Genomic DNA, 20,556 nt, shown 5'->3' with positions numbered 1-20,556 from the left:
CCGAGACAACGGGTCTCCTCCCGTGGACCACACCAGTGCCAGGCTGAGCGCCAGTTCAAGAGCAGTGTGCTTGGTGCAGCAGCCCGCAGACAGATTTGTCTCGATGCAAGTAATTATCAAATTTATGTGATTTTTCTGTTAATCTAATAGCAGGATTAGGCCCTCACAATTGTGAATTATTATTTTGAAGCTGCCCATGAGAGGGAGAATGAAAAAAACCGAACCAAACGCTAAACATTCAGCACAGAGCATAAGCAATACACCTTCTCACATCTTCACATTAATAATCCAAAGCGTGTCCCTGATTATATTCCTTTATAGTTGTGCTCCAAATTCTGTGTTTTATGTCACACCTTCTTCGGCAAACCATCGCAGTTAACTGTGCTTGAGGGAGTGGGTTGCCCTCAAGGAGAGGGTGTTTTATTAAACCTTCACTAGACAAAAGCAAAACACTTAAGATCTCTTCAGAAACTTTCCCTGTTTAAAAAAAAAAAAAACAAAAACCAAAACAAAACCCACTATCCATTGATCTTTGTCCAAGACCCCTAAGACAACAATGACATTTCAAGATTCATAAAGTTACATACCTCCAAAACACTGACAAAACAAAACAATATAAAAAAATCCCCAAAGTGCATCTTTAAGAAACAGCATCCCCTCAGGTAGACTAATCATTTACTGTACCAAGAAAAATAAATCCAAGAAGAGAAAAGATTTAGAGAGAAAAATACATTAGCAAATACAGATAAATTTGTTTTTAATAAAGGAGTTAATTTTCTTTCAATCCTATATAAAACAATAGCAATTAAAAACTTCATTTTTGAAAGTAAAATATTTACATATGAACAAGTAACTGTGCAAAATTTACATGAAAAAAAATGGAAAGACAGGATTTCCTAAAAGACAAAATAAAAGGGGTGTAACAGTTGTCAGGTGTTGATAAAAATACTGATCAGCATTCAGTTTACACGCAAGAGAGTTAAGTTCTACCATGAGAGTTCACACAAAGAAAGCCAAAGTATTTACAGTCATAAAAGTACTATCAATAGACAATTTAATACAATAACCTCTGAAAATATAAAGAACCAATTAGTATATTTGTAATAAAAAAATAGGTACAAAGAAGGGACTTTGCTCTGGACATCTTTAAAGTAGGCCCACAGCTTGCATACAGTCTTTTAGCAAAATAATTATAGTTTACATAGCCATTTTTATGTTATGTGCCAAAAATTATGTACAATTACTGACAAAATACACCAACCATTTTTCAACACTTGATTCACACTGAGAAACAGTCTTTTGATGATTCCTCTCAACTTTGATTTTATTTAATCTAAGCTTTCACTTTAGCTAAAAAACACAGTGCAAGTAAAATATATTTATGCTGAAAAGGTTTCTCTTTTTTTCCTTTTTTTCCTTTTTTAACTTTACAGCTTTACAAACTATAGCAAATAAAATGCATTTTTACAGATGCTGCTAAAACATTCAGAAGTAACCCTCCTTTATGGGATTTCAGGGCCTCTAATAAGCAATAATGTGATTAAAATTGAGGTTATGTTTAAAATTAACTGTATATCCCTCTAGATTTTGAACTTTTGGGGGAAAGATAAATATTCTTAAAAATCAGTTTGCTTTGCTAACTGACTGTTTAAAAAAGAAAAAGCTAAATGAAATGAGGTCATCTGCTGTAGACATATGCCTATATAATCGATTTAGTTGAATAAAACTGAACTAAAATGCACAATTAATGTCGAAACTGCTACAGGGCTGACAAAGGGTAGCTAGTTATTTGCTAAACGATTCCATCAGTCTTTATATATGGCTTGTTTGGCAAGAAGGCCACTCAATCAAGAGATGAGTTAAAATTTAATTGTCCTTTTATAGTATCCACAGGCCTTGTAAGTATCCTCACTGTTACAGAAATGTATTTCTCCTATACTGAAGAGTTTATTTATAAACAGGAATATAAAACTGTTCCATGTAAAGAGGTGGTTGTTTTTTAAACAATATCCCATTTGCTTGTTACAAAAAGGCGTAATTTGCAAATATATAAAAAAAGTCCTCAGGCGTCTCTCCGTCAAAAATACCTTGATCTTTTCCACTTTACTTAAGGAATGCTTTATATAGCAATAGTGAATGGCTTGTCTCTCGCTCATTTTCTAAACAAAATATGAGGTCCCTGAGGTTCACCCGCGTTATCCTTTGTCGCGTAAACTGTCTGGTTGTTCCAACTCCAGAGCTGCCTGGGACTGCTGCACTTGATCCAGATCCCTGGAAACGAGAAGAACAGATAAATCAGAACATGTCGGTGCCCCCAGGTATTCTCAAACTTTTCAGAGAAAAAAACGGAGGTTCGAACTAAGTGACTGTGTACAGGGAGCTATCAAACAGTACGCTGTGCTGTATGCTACCAGAGCAGAGATTTCTTTTGAATTCTTATTTATAAACAACAGTTGAGCAATCAGAAGTTTTCAGTGACATACAATACAGACAAAAAAACCTAAAGCACTGCTCTTATCTTTAGGAAGGCACTACTGATGAGCAATCCCAACAACAAGAACAAACATAAGAGACAGTATTCTTCACAGCATACAGATTCCAAGGGTAGCCCTGGAGTTCTAGAGGAGCTGGGGAGCAGGTCTACCCCCCTGGACCACGAAGTCCTGAATAATGTCCTAGATGCCCCCTCATCTTCATGGCAGGGTGCCATGAGCCCTCCTATTGGAGAGAACAGCTGTAACCAAGCTCAGGATTATATTAAGTAACTGGCCCAAACACAGTCAGACACTCCCTAACCACCTCTGAATTCTTCTCCATCATTCAGCAACACTTAACCCTCTGGTACCCACTAGTAACTGGTGAGATAAACAAGTAGTATATTACAATATTTGTCATTTAAAAAAAAAAAAAAAAAAAAACAAACCCAAAATAGGAAGAAAAACCCCATTCGCTATCTTTAGAGATACCCACACCCTTCAGCTGTCCAGATGTACACTGCCTGGTGAGGGAGTTACAAAGCAAATCTGCTGGGGCTGACTGCAACGCATTTCCCTTGCAGAAAGCACGGCTCTGATGGGATAGACACAATTAACGCAACTCTTCCGTGCCTGTTTCGCTTTCCTTTACACAAGCAAGGAAATCCTGCAGTGCTTTAAAGCCCGCAGCCAGCAGAGTCGGCAGGGATGCTACCCAGTAAGAAGGTGCCTCTTCCAGTGAAGACTGGGATTCGATAGCACCCCGTGCCCGGCAGCAGGCCGGGGTTTTGGGCAGCGGGAGGGGTGCAGCGGCCGCCGCAGCCCCGCTCCCCCCCGGCCGCAGTAAGGCACCGCCGCCGCCAGATGGCCCCCACGGCCCCCCCAGCCCGCCGCCGCCCGCTCTACAGCCCTGCGGGCAGCTGCCGGTGCCGGTACTGTGCTCTTTGGGAAAATAATGGTGTTTCGAGTGACTGGGGACAGCTTACACTTGTGTCTTACCTAGGGATTCTTTTCTTCCTCCAATCTCATTTGCTAGAGTAATGTTTTCTTTTCTTTTTTAATGGAACTTCAACACTTACTGACGCCAGAAGACGCAAACGCACTCTACTAGTGAATAAAGATTTATCTGCCTGAGAATTTTATATGTATTTTAATACCCCAGACTTGAGAAAAGCCGAAATTTAGAGTAGTGCAAAAGCCACGTGAATAAGCCGCTGAGGCTCACACTAATACAGCCCTCTCTACCTGTGAAAGCAGTGTATTTATGATCAGAGCACATTATTGATTAAGAAACCAATCTAAACTTGCGCTGTAAATCACCATCTCTGGGTTAGTAGCACACAGTTCTCGGCGCAGGTGTTCTTGCTTCACCACACTGCTAACACTGAAGTCAGACTTTTGTTTCTCAAGCAAGTTACCTGTTGAACCAGCAAGTGTCAATCACTGAAAACCATTAAAATGGCTTAAAGGCCGGATTTTCAAAGGGATATTTTAAGGCACCTGCACAACTTACGTGCCTCATTTCCATCAACTTGAATGGAAATTAGAAGATGCAGGAGAGAGCACTGGATGCTAACTAAATTTTCTCAAATACATACATATGACTACTAACAAGACAATAGAAAGAGCGGTTGGAAAGGTTTTTAAATTTTGTTTTTTAAATATTCCCTAGTAGAAGCTCTAGCCTAATTTTATGGATGTAGCCTACAATATTTTAAATGCAAAGGTAAAATTTCAGGAGTCTTTAAAGACATAAAACTATGCTAGTCCTGTAGGCATGGAATAAGTTAAGAAGCTTTTTGGTAACTTTCCATAAAATCACATGGACATAAAACTCTAAAAATTCAACAAAACAGGTTGCTGTCAGTTTGAAACAAAACAGTACAATTACTACCTAGAAGTGATTTTACATGTAATTAAGATTCAGCATTCCTAGACATCAAAAGCTTACATTTACAAATCTGTGTCTCAGTAATGACAAACCTTATTTTCCACACTTCTTGTAATATGCCTTAACTACAAACTGCATACGAATGGTGACAAGTGGAGCTCAATTTAAAAATGTCAAGTGACACAGCAGCAAAAGCACAGCTGTGAGTCTATCAGATCAAAAGCAGCTGGTTCTTAATTAAACAGACAAAAAGATTAGATTTCCAGGGAACCTGTAGTTAATTGGTTAACCAGTAAGTGATTAATCTGGGATAACTAAATTAGTCAGATTTAGATGAAATACAAACAAGTGTTCACAGTAGATGTAAAATACATTCCATAACCTAAGTGACATTAACAGACTATTAACGTTGCACAGTTGAGCATGCATAAGTAAGCAACGCCAACATTAACACTGCATGAGATACTTCAGCATATTCCTCAGAGACAACTTCATTCATACACACGTCTATCTTCATAAAAGTGCCAATTTCTGCTGGTTTTAAAATTTTAAACCCAATTTATAAACCTTTAACACAGTAATTTGTTAGCTTGTATAAAAATAAGTCTTAGTAACAGGCATTTTAGTAAACAACAAAACTCAAAATTACTTTAAAAGATGCTCAAAAGGCTTGTTTTTTTAATAAATAACATTTACTAGTTTTCAGATTGTTCTCTAACATTTAGATCAAGCACGTGTAAATTATTGTTCCTATCAACTCAATACAGAACTGGGGGAATTCTTTTGAAAAAAAGAGGGTTCTCTACAGTATAAATGCTTTAGCACTAAAAATTTGGACTGCTCAGGGAGTAATAAACAGAATTATTAAACTATGACTGTCCTGCCACTTGCTATCAGATACAAAACTGCAGGGAAAAAATCCTCAAATTATGAAGAGAGCTTTTGGCCCCATAAATGACAAGTTTCAAGAAGATTTTGTACTTTTTAAACACTAGAAAAATCCCACACTGCACGTCTTCCATGCAGAAAGCAATTTTATACTGTTTCACGTTCATTAACTTGTTTAGAAGTACAGCAGATAGTCTACCAACGTACCTGAATTTAAATTAACGTTAAACTAATCAGACACTGACCATGCTGATACTTAACACAGAAATTTTCAAAGGGCCAGATTAAACAGTAGAATATACAAAGGAAATGCAAGAACATCATAATCAGATGGAATGAATCAAACTGATCTGCTGTAGAGATACTAAAACTAAAGGCCAATCAACAGCTGAAGAAAGAAATTAGGCAAATTCCTATAATCTGAAGCTCCCGCTGTCAAATTCTACCACTGCACCCACCGCAGCAGCATTACTCTGCACTCTTATTTAGTTGGACTTGCTACAGCCACAACAATCTCTTCCCAAAACTATGAAGGTCCAAAAAAGCAGAAACTTGAGAGAACAGTGATGGCTTGTCTAACATTCCTCCAGTTCCATGAATCAGGGAATGACAACTCAAGTTTTATTCCCTATGCCACTACACAGATGGTAAAAATTGATCCTGGCCTTGAAGAAAACAAATCTGAATACAAAGTAACAGTTGTGCCGCTCAGAAAGCTTCCACAAACTAGGGAAAAAGGTCTGAGCAGAAAGGTTTTTACAGAGGCTGACGCAGCAACACCAAAGATTACAATTACACCGTACCTCTGTCCCTGATCCAGATCCCGGTGAATCTACTTTCCTTTTCTTTCTGGGACCGATCGCAGCTAATGCAGTCAGGTTGGCATCCCTCTGTCGCATCTGTGCTAGCTCTTGTTGCTGCATCTGCATTCCCCAGAACAAGTACAGTTAGTTATTTTTCTTTCAATTTACAAAAGAAAATTTTGCGTTAAGGTGAACACTTACCTCCTTGGCTTTCTGTTTCAACCTAAGCTGTTCTGGATCTTCTTGCCGAGATCGAGACTATGTTGATAAAGGATGAATATGGAATGTTTGGAGAAAAAGAAAAAAACTAATTCAGTTACAAAAGCAGTTAAAGATTATAACTTTTACATGCATATGAAAGTTTTTCTTAAACTTCAGGAGGAAGTGGAGAATACCTATCACTCCCGGAAAGGGCAACAGGGAAAAATAATTTTTAGAAATTAAAAGCAGTTTTCCATTTCTTAGTTTCGGGTATCCATTTTTGAAAAAGCATCCCATTTTTCAGCATTGTTACAAATAGCAAAGGAATAGCTAAGCATTTATGCCTTAAACACAACCATTACAAGACACAAAGTACACAGACCTGAATTGAAACACACACTGTGCACATGAAAAAAGGAATCTGACCTATACTTTTTGGAAAAATTCCTGCCCTTGCTGTGTAACTACACACTTACTGAGAACATATCTTTCTGCTACACCTACACATACAAGTCAGACTCTTCTTAGACCAAACTGCAGCTAACTGACCAACAGACCATTTACATTAGCAATTGCCCATTTCACTTAGGCGCTCACAATTTCTTCTACGTATCATACTTTTAGAAGTAACAGAACACACAATTTCAGTAAACTTTACTGTCTAATACTATTAACACACATTTGCCTATTAATTTTTTTTTGCTACATATATCAAATCTCTTAGTTTCTTGGTTTTTCCAAGTTAACAAACAGAAAACACAAAGAACTTCAAGACAGTCTTTTCATCCATATCTCTCCATAAGGCAAGACTGCATTCAAACAATTGTTAATCCCATACACTCCTTAGACCACCAACAAAATAAATTATTTTAAGTTAATGTTCAAATGCCCTTAAAAAGTTAAGCTTTTCCTCATGATTAACCTATGTCTTCCCTGCTGCACTTTAGGCGCAGCAAACACAGGGAATTACACAAATATGCAAAACACAGTCATGAAGACCTGTGTCTCACCCCAGACTTTTCTCTTCTGAAGTAAATGGATTTACTCACTAATCTTTCCTCATAGTTCACAACTTTTAGACCTTTAGGCTGCGTTCCTTCTGCAGTCTACTTGGCGTAGGGCCCAAAAACTGGACAGAGTATTCCAGCACAGGTCTAACAGGAACCAACTGAAATGAAGGAGTTAGTTCACAACTTCCATGCGAACACTGGATTTTGACATTATCAACTCATACCAAATTAGAAACCCAACAGAAACCTTCAGTTGGTTTGTGAATTTTTTCTAGAACCCTCCTGCCAGTCATCCTATATTCAGGTCACTGAGTAAAACTGCGAAGTCTAATGCTTACATTTGTGCTTACATCAACTGCTTCCCATTTGTTGCATTTCTCCAACTTGCAAAAAATTTTTCTGAATTCTATTTCTAGTCTCCAAACCACCTCTCACCTCTCTATTCCATTTAAGAGTACCACCAAGCTATAAAATTAATCTTTTTCACAATGCAAAGTGCAAAAAACTAAGTTTTAAGACCTACTTTTAATTTGGGAACATGCAGTGAGACTGGCAAAGAAGTTGTCTCGCATGCTTTACCATGAAAAGCAGAAGAGAGCTCTAGATAAAGAACATATTCATCAAACTCCATCTTTGAAGTTAGAGTCCTCCCCTTCATTGCAAGTGCTTTAGAATGAAAAAAAACTCTGCAGTTTTGACGTCAAAAATGACACTCTGCAAACGTGTATGAAATCCAAGCACTTGCCTTTGCTGCACGCATTAAAATTTCCCTTTCTTGTTCATCTTTACGCTGCTTTTCTATTTGATCAAGTTGTTCAAAGAACTTGAGCTGCGCCCGAACGTCACTTGCTTGTTCGTATCTTTCATCATCCTGAAAACACAGCAAATATGTTTCTCATTACATTTCTTGAAAACAAAGCTGTTACCTTGTACTGCAGAAGAACCTATGCATTCAAAACTCAAATGTTCACTTTGTCCTTTTCAAACAAATAGCAGGTGTATATTCACACCAGTCAAACCAGCCAGAATTCTTAAAAGCATTTTGTTCTATTCCATGAATCATCAGATTTTGACTTCTAAACTAATATCATCACAGCTTTAACCTCACAAACACATTTCAGAGCTCTGTGGGGTTTTTTAAACGCTGTTTAGGCATTTGCATCTATTAAGAACACACATCTGTCAGATAGCAGTCTCTTGAGAATTCAAAGCAGTGCTTTTATCTGCCTATCTGACTGTACAACCACTCAGACTCTAAACATTTGACATAATAAAGGGGAGGGCAAAGTTTCTCTGCATTTGTTTTAAAAACATTTTCTATATGCAAGCGGAAGAGTTCTAGTCACCAGTGTATTAATATCTTAATATGATGAATCAGTCAAAGAGAATAAACAACCTAACTTCACAGAATGATGACCACCTGAACTCTTGCATTACAGCCAAAATGACGGCCTGCTGAATTTGTGCAGTTAAATGGTTACCTTGTAAGAAATATTCTTTTGTTGAGCAGTCTCTGACAATTTTTCCACAAGGTTTTGTAGTCTTTGTTGTGTAGCATGCGATACGTAGCTAACTACATCAGGATGGATTTCTGTTATTCCATGTTTTTTACCTACAATTAGGAAAGAAGTCACTTGTAAAAAATGATTTGACAATATCGCTAAACATGTGGCTAAACTCAGTGATGGAAATTTAAATGCTGTTTGCAAAATAAGACTTCCAGGTATTTCTTAGACAAGCATTAAACAGGAAATGGCAAACACTAAAATCTACATTAGCTTAACAAAATTCAGAATTTATAAATAAATGCTGCATACTAGAGTATAACAAGAATGCTTTTTGTTCTACCATAAATTCTAAACTATTAAGTAAATATGATAGAAGTGTTTCTGGATTTATTTTTTAAAGAACAAATGTCATTAGTTGTGTTATGCCTTACCAGTTTATACAGCCAGAATTTTAATCAGGTCCAGTAATTTTGATGTTAAATTGCCATCGTTTTAGAAGGCAACCCTACAGATTTGCTATCCCTTAACACTATTGTACTTTCAGAAGCTGAATGATTCCCCACAAGCATCAGAATATATAAAAGGTAACAATTCCAGCTACTTTAAACCATTCAAACCAATTTCTATGGAAAATGCCTTATATTAAATGGAAGACCATTGAAATTTTTTTATTAAAGTCCAAGAAAAATCAACATACCTATTTCTAATATCCTTCTTTGTAAAGGTGCTGGGAAAAGGAAGGTTTCGTCTTTACAGGACCTTGTTAACGTGCCCACTAGCTCAGAGTTTGTTGCCAATATCCGTGCACTTTCTTCTGACAGGTTGACTCCAGCCATTGATGCAACATCATTAATGTCATCATCATCCCTTAAGAAAGAGAAACTCATTACAATCATAACATTTAGTGCTTATCTACACACACCGCTACAATACCACAGCTGTATATAATGAATTCCACAGTAAACCTGAATACTTTATTTCACTTTGAATTTTGTTTGCTTTTATTGTATGATAAAGCTAACAAAATTTGATTCCAAAGAGCACTAGAAGTACTTTCACAGTTTTGTACTTCCTAACTGTTTTCTGAAGATCCTTTCTTAAGAAATGTTTCAACACCTTGAGAAACAAGAGACCAGACACAGCACTACCACAAACCAATAATAAACTGCACTCATCACCGTAAGACAGGCTGTACATCCGAATAACCTGAGCAGAGGTGGGGGGAGTGAAGGAATGAATTCTATTTGCTTGTCCAGGCAGGAACCGTTTGTGAGGTTGATATTTATGCTTAGTGCCAGCTAAACACTAAAACCAGTAGCAAACCTGCCCACAGAAAATCTACCTCTAGTTCTTGTGATTTTACCCAGCCTGATTCAGCACCACTGGAGCACCCAGAAAGGTTCCCACTGAGTTCAGCAGGCTGCCCAGGCAGCACAAGCACAGAGAAGTGTATGGTTCCTCACCTAAAAGAGCCTCCCCCAGGTTCTTTCAGTTTGTTCTTCTGAGCAGCAGCTACTTGTGTCGAAACGGTGGCAATAGCCTTGTTTCCAGGTAATACTGCTGGTTTTACCACAGGTACTGCAAGAAAACGGACAAGATTTGTACTCCATCAAATTTGTATCAGAGTTCAGATTTACAAGCCAGTCATGGGTAGTAACAGCAATAGGTCTGGTGCAAAGACTTTACCTCAATAGTTTCTGTCAGCACTTCACCCACCTAAAAGAGAATCCTCCCACCCAATTCCAGTACCCAGACAATTCCTCTGACTGTAAATGCCGCCCTGACATATGTGTAACCCCAGCCACTACGGCACTATGCACGGAAGGTTTCAGCAGTAGTGCAACAGCCACCATACAGCTACAGGGCACTTCAGAACTGATATTCGTAAACCAGACTTCAGTTAATGCTATCAAATATAGCATATACCAAGTACCTTGACCTCTTACCTGTCTGAAGTTGATTCAGTTGAATTTGAGGAGTAGTGAGCATAATACGACTATGTGGTTGCCGCAATGCTACCATTGGTGTCTGTGTCAACGTTACCTGTGGAGGCCTTATCAATGCCCCTGCTTTTTGAGACTGTTGGATAACCTGCAAATAATAATAAATAAAAAAAAAACCCTGTAAACAATCTGAGATATAACTAAGGGTAAGAATCAAGTGGGAAAAACAAACCCTAACAACCAACTTGTCAGTTGTGATCTTAACACGTCTGTTCATTGATCTAGAGTCAGCACACTTTAAGGTATTTAAAAGTTTCTTTATATAAATTATACCTTACAGGAAAACTAATATTCCACTTTCTGTAATACAAAAAAGAAATCAATAACCTATTTCTATTAAAAAACCCACCACCACCACACATCTATAATCAAAGGTCCAGTTAAACTTTCTACATGTGGTTTCTACATTAGAGATACAGAGGCAAACTGGATCTGCCTGAACAAGCTCTAGAACTAAAAATAAGAGAGCCATGATAGAGACAGCGCAGCTGGTTCTACACGTGCTGTTTTCAACCAGAACCAGCATAAGCTATAGCTGTGTAGCTTTCTAATCCCAGATTGTTAGGTTAGACTGAGTCTCAAGCAACTGTAGCCATCCTGCGTCTGAAAGAGAACTCATAAAATTAGGGTTACATCACAGTGCTACAGTCAGAGCCATTTATGCAAACTCCTCTTTTGGCCTCAACTAGTTTTCAGAAGCTTAATTGCAAACTACTGGAAAGAAATCTACCAACTCTACTTATTTTGCAAGCTCCATTTCTATAACTCTGCAAGTCTTACTCTTGCTACTATTTTATATATTTATTCAAATTAAAGGCCAAACTATATTGTTGTAAATCCAGCACTAATTAGTCAATGTTCAGTTTGTATTCCTTCCCTAGGTTCCTAACCTCTTTCTATAATACATAGGTTATAAAGGCAGTAAGGCCAATATCATCACTCATTTTTCTCTCAAGGCAAGTGAAAAATATTTGTGGATTGACAAAAGAGATCTCTCCTTTTCATTTTACATGACAATTTCTGGACAGAGCAGCTCAGATGAATGCCAAACATCCTACAAGGAACACTGAAGTACTATATAGGAAAAAAACGCTAGTAATTTAATAATGTATATTAATTAATACACATCCTAGAAAAAGCTTACACTCAGATACTGCTTTGCTATGAGAAGAGGAAAAAAAGGTGCTGCACATTATATTGTTCTTATTGGGTTTATGTGCAGGCCTGAGGAAGTTATCCTTTCTCCTCTTTTGGGGTAATCTGTTGTTAGACTTCAGAACTGGTAAACGAAAATCCTCTGGAACACTGCTCTCTCATGGCAGTGATTGAGACAATCTGCCAATATTTCATGCTAAAATATGAAATCATATAGTACTTTAATCAAAAATGGATTTTAAATTACACCTTTTTTTTTTCCTTAGCAGCTAGTTTCAATGACCTAGTAAGAGGTCAAAGATCTCTGATTGAGCTAAACCACCAATTTAAGAAGAAAAGTCACTGTTATAAAAAAAACCCTGTGCAATAACAGATGATGCGCTTCAGCTCACGTACCAGTGGTGTAGACTGCCCCTGTTTACTAACACCAACTTGTGTAGGCTGAGTTAGGCTGATTACAGGTTGTTGGAGAGTACTCGTTACAGTTGCAGTCGCCTTCCCTGCTGTGCGCTGAACTGAGGTGCTTAGAAGCACCGCCGCAGATGGAATCGTTGCTATCGTTGCTTGCGTTGTTGGCTGCTGCTGCTGACTTTGTTGAATGAAAGCTGCAGAGTCCGGTGTTAACTGTCTCAAGGCAGGTAAACTCCTCTGAAAAGAAGGAAGGGAAGAATTTGCTTGAGTATTTTAATCCTAGATTACACAAGAAAACTTTAATTGTAAAAAGCAATGCATTTCATTTCAGTCCATTGTATCAGTCTGTGTGCACCTGAAAAAAATGCGATAGCAGCGTGCACAGAAATACCATGCTATTTCACATTTAAAGCTAGACAAAGTGGCAGTATCTTTAGTTGTGGAAGCTTGATCATGCGCATCTATGTTATGCAAGCCTATCCGGAACCCCTGGGACGTATGCCACAACCCAAGCCCATGCTGCCTACCTTGACTGTTCCTATGTACATACCAAGTTATAACATGCAACGGCTTAAAAGACATACTGGAACACTGGTGAAGATTTTAGAATAGCTCAACAGAGACCAGAGTGTTTTCTTATGGTAACAATTTTTGTCCTCATGAGCAGCTCAGGGTTGATCAAGCATTTAAGAACCCAGATACATCACCACACACAAACAACTATACCCCTTAATCATACGTTAGTCAAGCAGAGTTATACTCTTGCCATACAGTGCTGCCATACTTTCTCTGATTTTCAGATGATAAATGTTTTGGAATAAACATTATTTTAAGATGTGTCCAATCACTATGAAATTTATGACAAATGGGATTTATTATCGAGAAATGACAAATTTCCTGTTTATCCATACAAACAGGTACACAGCACAGGCAAAAGAGCATCAGTTTGTTCAGAAGGTACAGTTTTCTGTATCATTGAATCCCTTGTGTTCTTTCCAAGACTAAAAAGAGGATAATAAATCAGTTCATAGGTTTGGTGCTATGGAAAGAAACTGCTTATATGTCACAGAAAAAAAAACTTTTGAAATTTCTCAAAAGAGCTACAATGTAACACACGATAATTTAACACACGATAATAATTACATTATTGACTGTGCCAGTGAATCATACTAACAAACTCTTGGAACCAAGAGGCAGAAGTATTTTTTAAGGGAGCAGAAATATTTTTTTAAGGGAGCAGAAGTCTAACCAGGTACCAATTAAAACTTCCATTAACACCATTTTGGAAGTCCACCTGTACTGGTAAAAGATGTGCTTGTGTTCATTGCTGCTGACATGCAAGCACAGAAATATATCCAGACTAGTGAACACAACTTACCTTCAGGAAAGGCACAAGGTAAGGTTGAGGTGAAGAATTAAGTTCCCTGTACAGCCTACTGGTAAAGTCTTCTGCTTCAATTTTTCCATCCTTCAAGACAGAAAATCCAAATGAATGAACTTGTAGAAATTAACAGAGTAACAGATATCCACACACAAAAAAATTTAAGACTTAACAATATATTGAAAATAAGTGGTTTTATCATCCATCACTATTTTTAGTTATCAATAGCTTTATGGTAGTAACTAATTTTACTACAAATTTCAACTAGTAAGACCTACAGCCCCATCTTTCCTTTTCTTCCTCCTGTCTTTCAGGAATGTCCTACCTACAGATCAAAGAGCCAGGTGGAACCTACAGGAATATTTCATGGTACCCACAATCAGCCAACTATCAACTGCTCAGAACAGCTGGGCAGCCTGGTGTTCCAAAGGTACCTTTTCCATAGGTTCTATAGTTCTGCCATTCCAAATAACTACGGTTGCGCCCACCATATGCTCAAAAGGCAGATGTCTCTCACCAAACTAAATGTATATCCCTCATGGGAAGACACGCTTCGAACTGTGGTCTTGTGACAACCTCTGGTTATCATGGGATAACAGCTGGAATACACAGCTCTACCTTAACTTACAGGTTGCTAACAACGGGGCTAAGCAATACCGGTACTCCTTCTATAAATACTATGTCAAGCTTTTACATTAGCTTCAGATAATATTACTTACTTTTTTTGGTAAAAACTTGTGATTTCCTACACTCAGCTATTGCACTAGCTGTAGTGTCTTCCCTCAAGTATATAATTAATCCTTTTATTAACTGTTTTATCAATTAAAAAATGTAGAATTTAAAGAGTCACCATTTAAATTACTCACACTTCAATTTAACTCATGTTCTCATGCATGGATATGAGCAATAATGTCTCATTTACAAGCTTAAAGGAAAGTTTATGCATATATTTTACTTCAGAAGAAGCAAAGTTTCAATTTGATTTATCTCAGATTTTATAATCTCCCTCCTTTCAAATAAACAACCTCTCAGTTTTGAGTCTAAATTTTCCCAGATACCGTTTCTTACAACTTCTAATGAACTTTTCTTACCAGCAGGTTTTGTACCAATTCTTTCACGTTAGCCGCAGTCTCTGAAGACTGTTTTCCAGATGATGCCAGTTTTATTAATGTGGACAGAAAGTTTTTGCATTTCTTCACATTTTCCATAGTTTCCTGTTACAGGATGAGGAGGGGTAGAAGGGAAAGAGTTGCAGAAGGGAAGATGAACTCTTTTTAATACATGATCTGATCACATACTCTGAGAAATAAAGTCCTTTTCTAGTTCATCACTTCAGAATATTATTTATAAATTCACGTCCTTCACCACTTAAGACATAATCAGACTGAAATTATCATTTTGCTTCCCATGTATGTACGTATTGTACATTTTTGTTATCAAAATTTAATAAATTATTATTCTTAATGAAGTTAGAAAACAACAAGTATTTTAAGAATGGCACATTGTGTATGGAAAACATGTGTTTTAGCCAGACAACAAATAGTAAACTCTTCCTTCCCAGCGTGTAGCACAAGAGCCTGGATTCTCCCTGATTTGCAGGCCTGGAAACACGCATCTTGAATGAGTCAGTGCCAACTTCTTATCCCTTCTCACACTGATTCTACTCTGCAGTGCTGAACAATTCACTTTTCTATAAGGTTCAGCTAATATGTTTTTAAAAGAAAAGGAGTGCTTTAAAACTGTTACAATAATCAAAATTAATACTTTGACAGCTGTCAAAATTCAAGCAGCCTCTGTTCACACTTTATAAATTATACTGTTCTACTAAAAGTTTACCTTTTCCTGACCAATACTTCACAGAACTCCTGCATCTTTACTGCTCTCCACTCTGATCTGTGTTTATGTGCGTGTGTATATACACACACACATGCACATGTGTATATGTGAATGCATAAAAAAAGATTCTAAGTGCACTCGGTATCTTACTGTGGCAGCAGTGGAGGTTGCCGTTGTTCCTTGCACTGTTCTCTGAGGAGTTCCAGTTTGTACAGCTGTTGCTGTCCCCAACGTAGTTGTTTGTGCAGTACCACCCAGAACAATCTGAGGCTGCAGAGAATACAAACATAAGATTATTTTACTTTACCAGAATCTGTTTTTCTGAGCCATCAAACAGAAACTGAGCCACAGGACAGCAGAACACCTTTCTATATAAAAAGAAGTTACTAATCTGCCATCTGTTGCAGTAGAAAGAGCGAGCCACCAGATGGCACAAAACACTACACATTCAAAACTGAAATCCTAAAAGTTGATTAAGAATTGCAGAATTTTTGGTTACCGAGTAAAATGGCAAAATAATACAATAAACATACCCTCATACACCGTGGTTTCAAAACACAACTAAAACGAGCACTACATTTATGTGAATACGATAGCTTTTTTTGCCTGTTCCCTTAAATGCCACTTTCAAAGGGAGGAATTTCTAAAAAGGCACAAGGGACGCAAAAGCTCAGGTCTTATCTAGGTCTTTTTGATGAACAATGAGACAAAACATTTTTCTAGTTTTGTAGACAAGTTGGTAATTCAAAGCAGAAATAGCACCTTTAAAGATTCAATATTGTAAACAAGCACTTTTCACGTACACAGATTCATTCGTGGACTTCCAACACAATCTTAATTACTAACTACAACCCCATCAGAGAGAGAGTTACCAAGTTAAAGCTAGCTCCCAGAATTTTAACAAATCATTTGTAAACTTGATCTTTATAAAGAGATGCACAAGAAAAGAGGCGCCAGTGCTGCCAAAGCTAATTTTCATTGGTATTTTAGGAGACAGAAAAGGAGACAAGGATTTAAGTTGTCTCATTTTTTGAAATCAGGATAAATGAAGTCCATGGTATGCTCATTACAGCAAAAAATATGCAGATGGAATGATTTTTTTTTTTGTCCAGTATAACAGCAGTGCAAATTAAGGAGACTCAGTTAGGTAAATTAACTCTTAGATCTGGAAAGATCACTGGCATAGGCAAAGGCTCTCTGAGGGGAAAAAGGTTAACTGAATGCATAGCAAAACCTGCATGTTTTAAATTAAAACTCTCTAATCCTGTCTACTCAAAGGATGAAGAAAGCACAATGAAACAGATTAGGCGACAGTAATCATATTGTATCACTGTTGCCTGGAAGCCATGTGGAGAATTTCACACTTTTGCACTGTGTTTTAAACTCTTACCACCGCCCTTCGAAAAAAAAAATTCTACAAGAAAGCCTATCATTAATACAAGCCAGGCTATTAGAAGAGACCCCATGTACTGAGACACCTCTATTTATCCTTGAGTTATCAAAATCTCCCTAAGTACACAGACCAAAGCAGAGATTCATGTAAGAGGGAGAAGGCTTGTGGAAGAGAAGGCAACCGGTGCAGTCTTTTTGGTAATTGCAAATTTTGCTGCAGAATTCAGAGGACTACAGATCCATCACAGAAATAACATCACAGCTCCAAATCCAAAGGGAACTGGTGTCACTTTCTTGAGGCAGAAAACATAAAGGTATTTCATTTTAGTCAGTTCTGTGATTATACAAACTAATAACAGAATACGTTTAAACATATATGCATATAGGTATAATACGAAATAATAATAATATACATATAAAAAACTACACATATACATCCAAAATATACAGTAAATTGAGATCTGCAAATGTTTTAGAAAGGATAATCCAGAAGATATTTCTCCCATGCACTTAGCAATTATGTTTCTTGTATTTCTGGCAGTCTTAAGCAGGTTTTCAGCTAATCTTAACCACTGATGTATCTCACGTATACAATAATTTTCTACAAACTCACTTGCACAACAGGAGGACGCTGTAGCGTTGTTGTGGGTTGCACTGTTGTTTGAGCCTGAGACACTTGCTTGATAATAGTAGTTGGTGTCACCTGTCGTGCAATAATAGGTGTTCCTGGAGCCTGGGGAAGAGGAAAAAAAACCCAAACATATTAGTTCCTTTATTTAAGATATAATCTACCTTATTTACTATTTTGTCTCTGGATAGCTGCCATTATTACAGATACAAAAGAATGCATCTGGACCACTACAAAACTGTGAGAAGGATTTTTAGTCTTAATGCAACTGTGGTGATCTCAGTATACGTATACCTATATCAACTTTTTTCTTTTACTTTTATAAAGAATAAGGATTATTTGGGGAAAAAGAGTTCTACGTGTTAACCATATATGGTCTTGAACATTTTTATTTATATCAAACAGTTTTAAACTTAATGCCATTCAGCTAGGTAAAAATATTTTTGATGAGTAACCGCCAAACTGTAACAGAATTAGAACAAAACGCAATGCTTATGCCATGTGGAAAAGCCTGTATAGCACCAGTTTGATCACTGGTTTCTTCAGGTCACTAACATCATACCTTATTTTCTAGTGGATTCTTCACAGGAAAAAAATATTAGTTTTTAACACTACAAATTGCTGTACTAACCTGCACTGTCGATATCTGCACTGGAGGAGCACTGGTAGGTGTAGCAGGACGAGGAGTCATAGTATTTTGAGGCTGAGACTGGGCATGTGCCTGTGCTTGCATCTGCGCCAACGCTTGTTGAGGGATCATCAGCAACTGCCCATTCTCACTACGCACAAGTACCATGCCTGTTAAAAAAGAAATCGGTCAAGACACATACATGCTTTCCAAATATGAAAGAACATATTTTTTTCAGGGTTTTTTTATCCAAGTTGGATACATACTGAATTAACGTGCTGTTGAAGGACTACACAGCTAACGAAAGTGGTTTAGAATGAAAGCAAAATACGCAGCTGCATTATCACATTTTGTCTAGAATAGCTTAATTACAGAAATACTCTTTCTCTATCAAAATGCTCAGTATGGTGTGCATCAGAACACACAATGAGTCGTATCTGCCCCAATCAAAAAACTCCATGTGACTAGAGGTTAAAATTAGCAATCATGTAAAAATTCTGCCTGCTCTTTACTAAGAAAATTGTTTTGTGAAACACTGCAAATAAAAGAAAATCTTGCTATTAGGCAGGATTCTTCTTTGTTTTTCTTTAAGGGGGGGGGGGGGAAATATAATCAAACACAGGCTTCACCATCAACAGGAAAAAAATTGTCTAAGTTCTAAATTAATTTCCCATAACAAATTTAGTAATGAAAGTGGCTATAAAATCATAATCTTTCTCATGTGCATCTGCAACAGACTGCATTGTGCCATGTTACACCCCAAAAGAAAAATAAAACAGAGCGGGAAATGAGGCAGTCATTCTCTGCTCAGTGACTCAGATCGATACACTTAACCCCACTGGGTAGCTATAGAGAACCAGACTTTAACAGGCAGATTTTCAGATGATAGTCCCTCTTTCTTGAAGGCACAAAGAGGATCTGGACAACATGAACAGTTTTCCAAGAGCTCATTCATTCAGCATGCCTCAGTCAGTCCGTAAGAGCCTCAGGTCCTCATCAGCTCTGAAAAAGCCACCAAAGGAAACAAACTGGGCACTCAAAATTAGTTAGCCTTTCTGAGCCACAAACTACAGGAGGAAACTTCACCATGAAAATCAAGAGGCACTACTGAAATCAGGAAGTTTTTCCTAAGTGTTGTTCAGTGAATAAAAAGCCTATACACGCTCCCCAACAGTATCTGGAGATCTGGACCATGCCACCTCAGAGCATGACTACTTCAAAAGAATAAGCATTTATATTCAGATGTGCTGAAATGTTTATAGACAACATCTTAAGCAGTTTTCTTGGACTGTTTGAAAATTAGTTTTAGACTTAAAAAATCCATATACTGATTTCAACAAAAACGAATTCAAAAGAAAACCAGTTTATATTAGTCTATTTGCCCCTAATTTTTTCTTTACATTCTCTACATTAACTCTCTTTTAACGAAGCAGAGTCACACAGAGAGTCAAACCAGTTTACGTGAAAAAGGTGACTTTCCATTGCGACTTATTTAGAAGTGTTAAAGTGGGATGGCAATGTGCTATAGACAAGAGTTCTATCTAGAAACAAATATTCTTAAAATTATTTTCTGTAGGAAAGGGAGAGGTGGGGGAAGCTTATTTATAATTTTGCAGACTGCAGAAATAAATACTCTTAGTTTAGCTGTCAAGTCCAAAAAAAACCATTTTCCAAACCATCCCAAACAGTGAGGTCTTTTTGCCTGTAACTTACGTAGGGAGAAGCTTTTTCATTAAAACAGCAAAGCCATACACCACCACCACAGCTTACAAGAAATTTAAAAGCCTCAATAGGGAATACAGAGCTTGATCCTGTCACCTGCTCATTCGAACCACCACTACTTTCTCACCATCAGCCTCATGCTACAGGGAGGGGGCTACTGACAAAAAAACAGAGAAATTCAATATTTTAAAGACTAGAGAGTGACCTGTTACCACATCAAGCTCATTCCTGCACAAACAGGACTTGGCATCCTCTTCCAATGTGCAAACATAAAGTCTTGGGAAATTAACTGATGTTGCCCATTTTTGTCATCCCTCATAATAATGAGCTAAAGAAGCTAAACACTGAATCAGTGGAAATCTTCAATATTATTATAATTGAAAACACCAGTACACAGTGGAAGTCTGATTAGAGGAGCTATTTTCAAGTCAACATCAAATATTACGGCTTGTTGATTACCATTTAGTTTCTAGTGATGGAAAAGCAACTATATATGCCTGTGCTTTCAGAAGCCCTTAAATGTCACAGAATTGTACTGACATCCCATAAGAAAGTTTTTTCTTAAAATTCACCATTTTAGGGGTTCCCTAGGATATTCTAGGGCTAACGTACCATCCAAACTCTT

At 37.4% G+C, this 20,556-nt stretch overlaps 1 protein-coding gene across 1 annotated transcript in view; it reads right to left on the bottom strand.

The window, feature by feature from the left end:
* Positions 1 to 714: 714 nt before the first annotated feature.
* TAF4 (TATA-box binding protein associated factor 4) overlaps positions 715 to 20,556 on the bottom strand; it is a gene marked incomplete at its 5' end in the record, with an annotated part of 39,068 nt that continues 19,226 nt past the window's right edge. Inside the window, 14 exons of the mRNA XM_082491204.1 lie at positions 715 to 2,271; positions 6,057 to 6,176; positions 6,258 to 6,314; positions 8,013 to 8,138; positions 8,749 to 8,879; positions 9,473 to 9,642; positions 10,239 to 10,353; positions 10,722 to 10,866; positions 12,330 to 12,581; positions 13,723 to 13,812; positions 14,817 to 14,939; positions 15,712 to 15,831; positions 17,567 to 17,686; positions 18,213 to 18,379. Coding sequence (XP_082347330.1) covers positions 2,104 to 2,271; positions 6,057 to 6,176; positions 6,258 to 6,314; positions 8,013 to 8,138; positions 8,749 to 8,879; positions 9,473 to 9,642; positions 10,239 to 10,353; positions 10,722 to 10,866; positions 12,330 to 12,581; positions 13,723 to 13,812; positions 14,817 to 14,939; positions 15,712 to 15,831; positions 17,567 to 17,686; positions 18,213 to 18,379 — 1,904 coding nt within the window. The 3' untranslated portion in view covers positions 715 to 2,103. The remainder of the gene's footprint in view (positions 2,272 to 6,056; positions 6,177 to 6,257; positions 6,315 to 8,012; positions 8,139 to 8,748; positions 8,880 to 9,472; positions 9,643 to 10,238; positions 10,354 to 10,721; positions 10,867 to 12,329; positions 12,582 to 13,722; positions 13,813 to 14,816; positions 14,940 to 15,711; positions 15,832 to 17,566; positions 17,687 to 18,212; positions 18,380 to 20,556) is intronic.

This window comes from Vanellus vanellus (genome assembly GCF_965231255.1).
Source record: "Vanellus vanellus genome assembly, chromosome: 15".
In the NCBI taxonomy this organism is placed as follows: Eukaryota; Metazoa; Chordata; class Aves; order Charadriiformes; family Charadriidae; genus Vanellus; species Vanellus vanellus.
The sequence above is the reverse complement of the archived record's forward strand: the minus strand, read 5'-3'. Positions and strand labels throughout refer to the sequence as shown.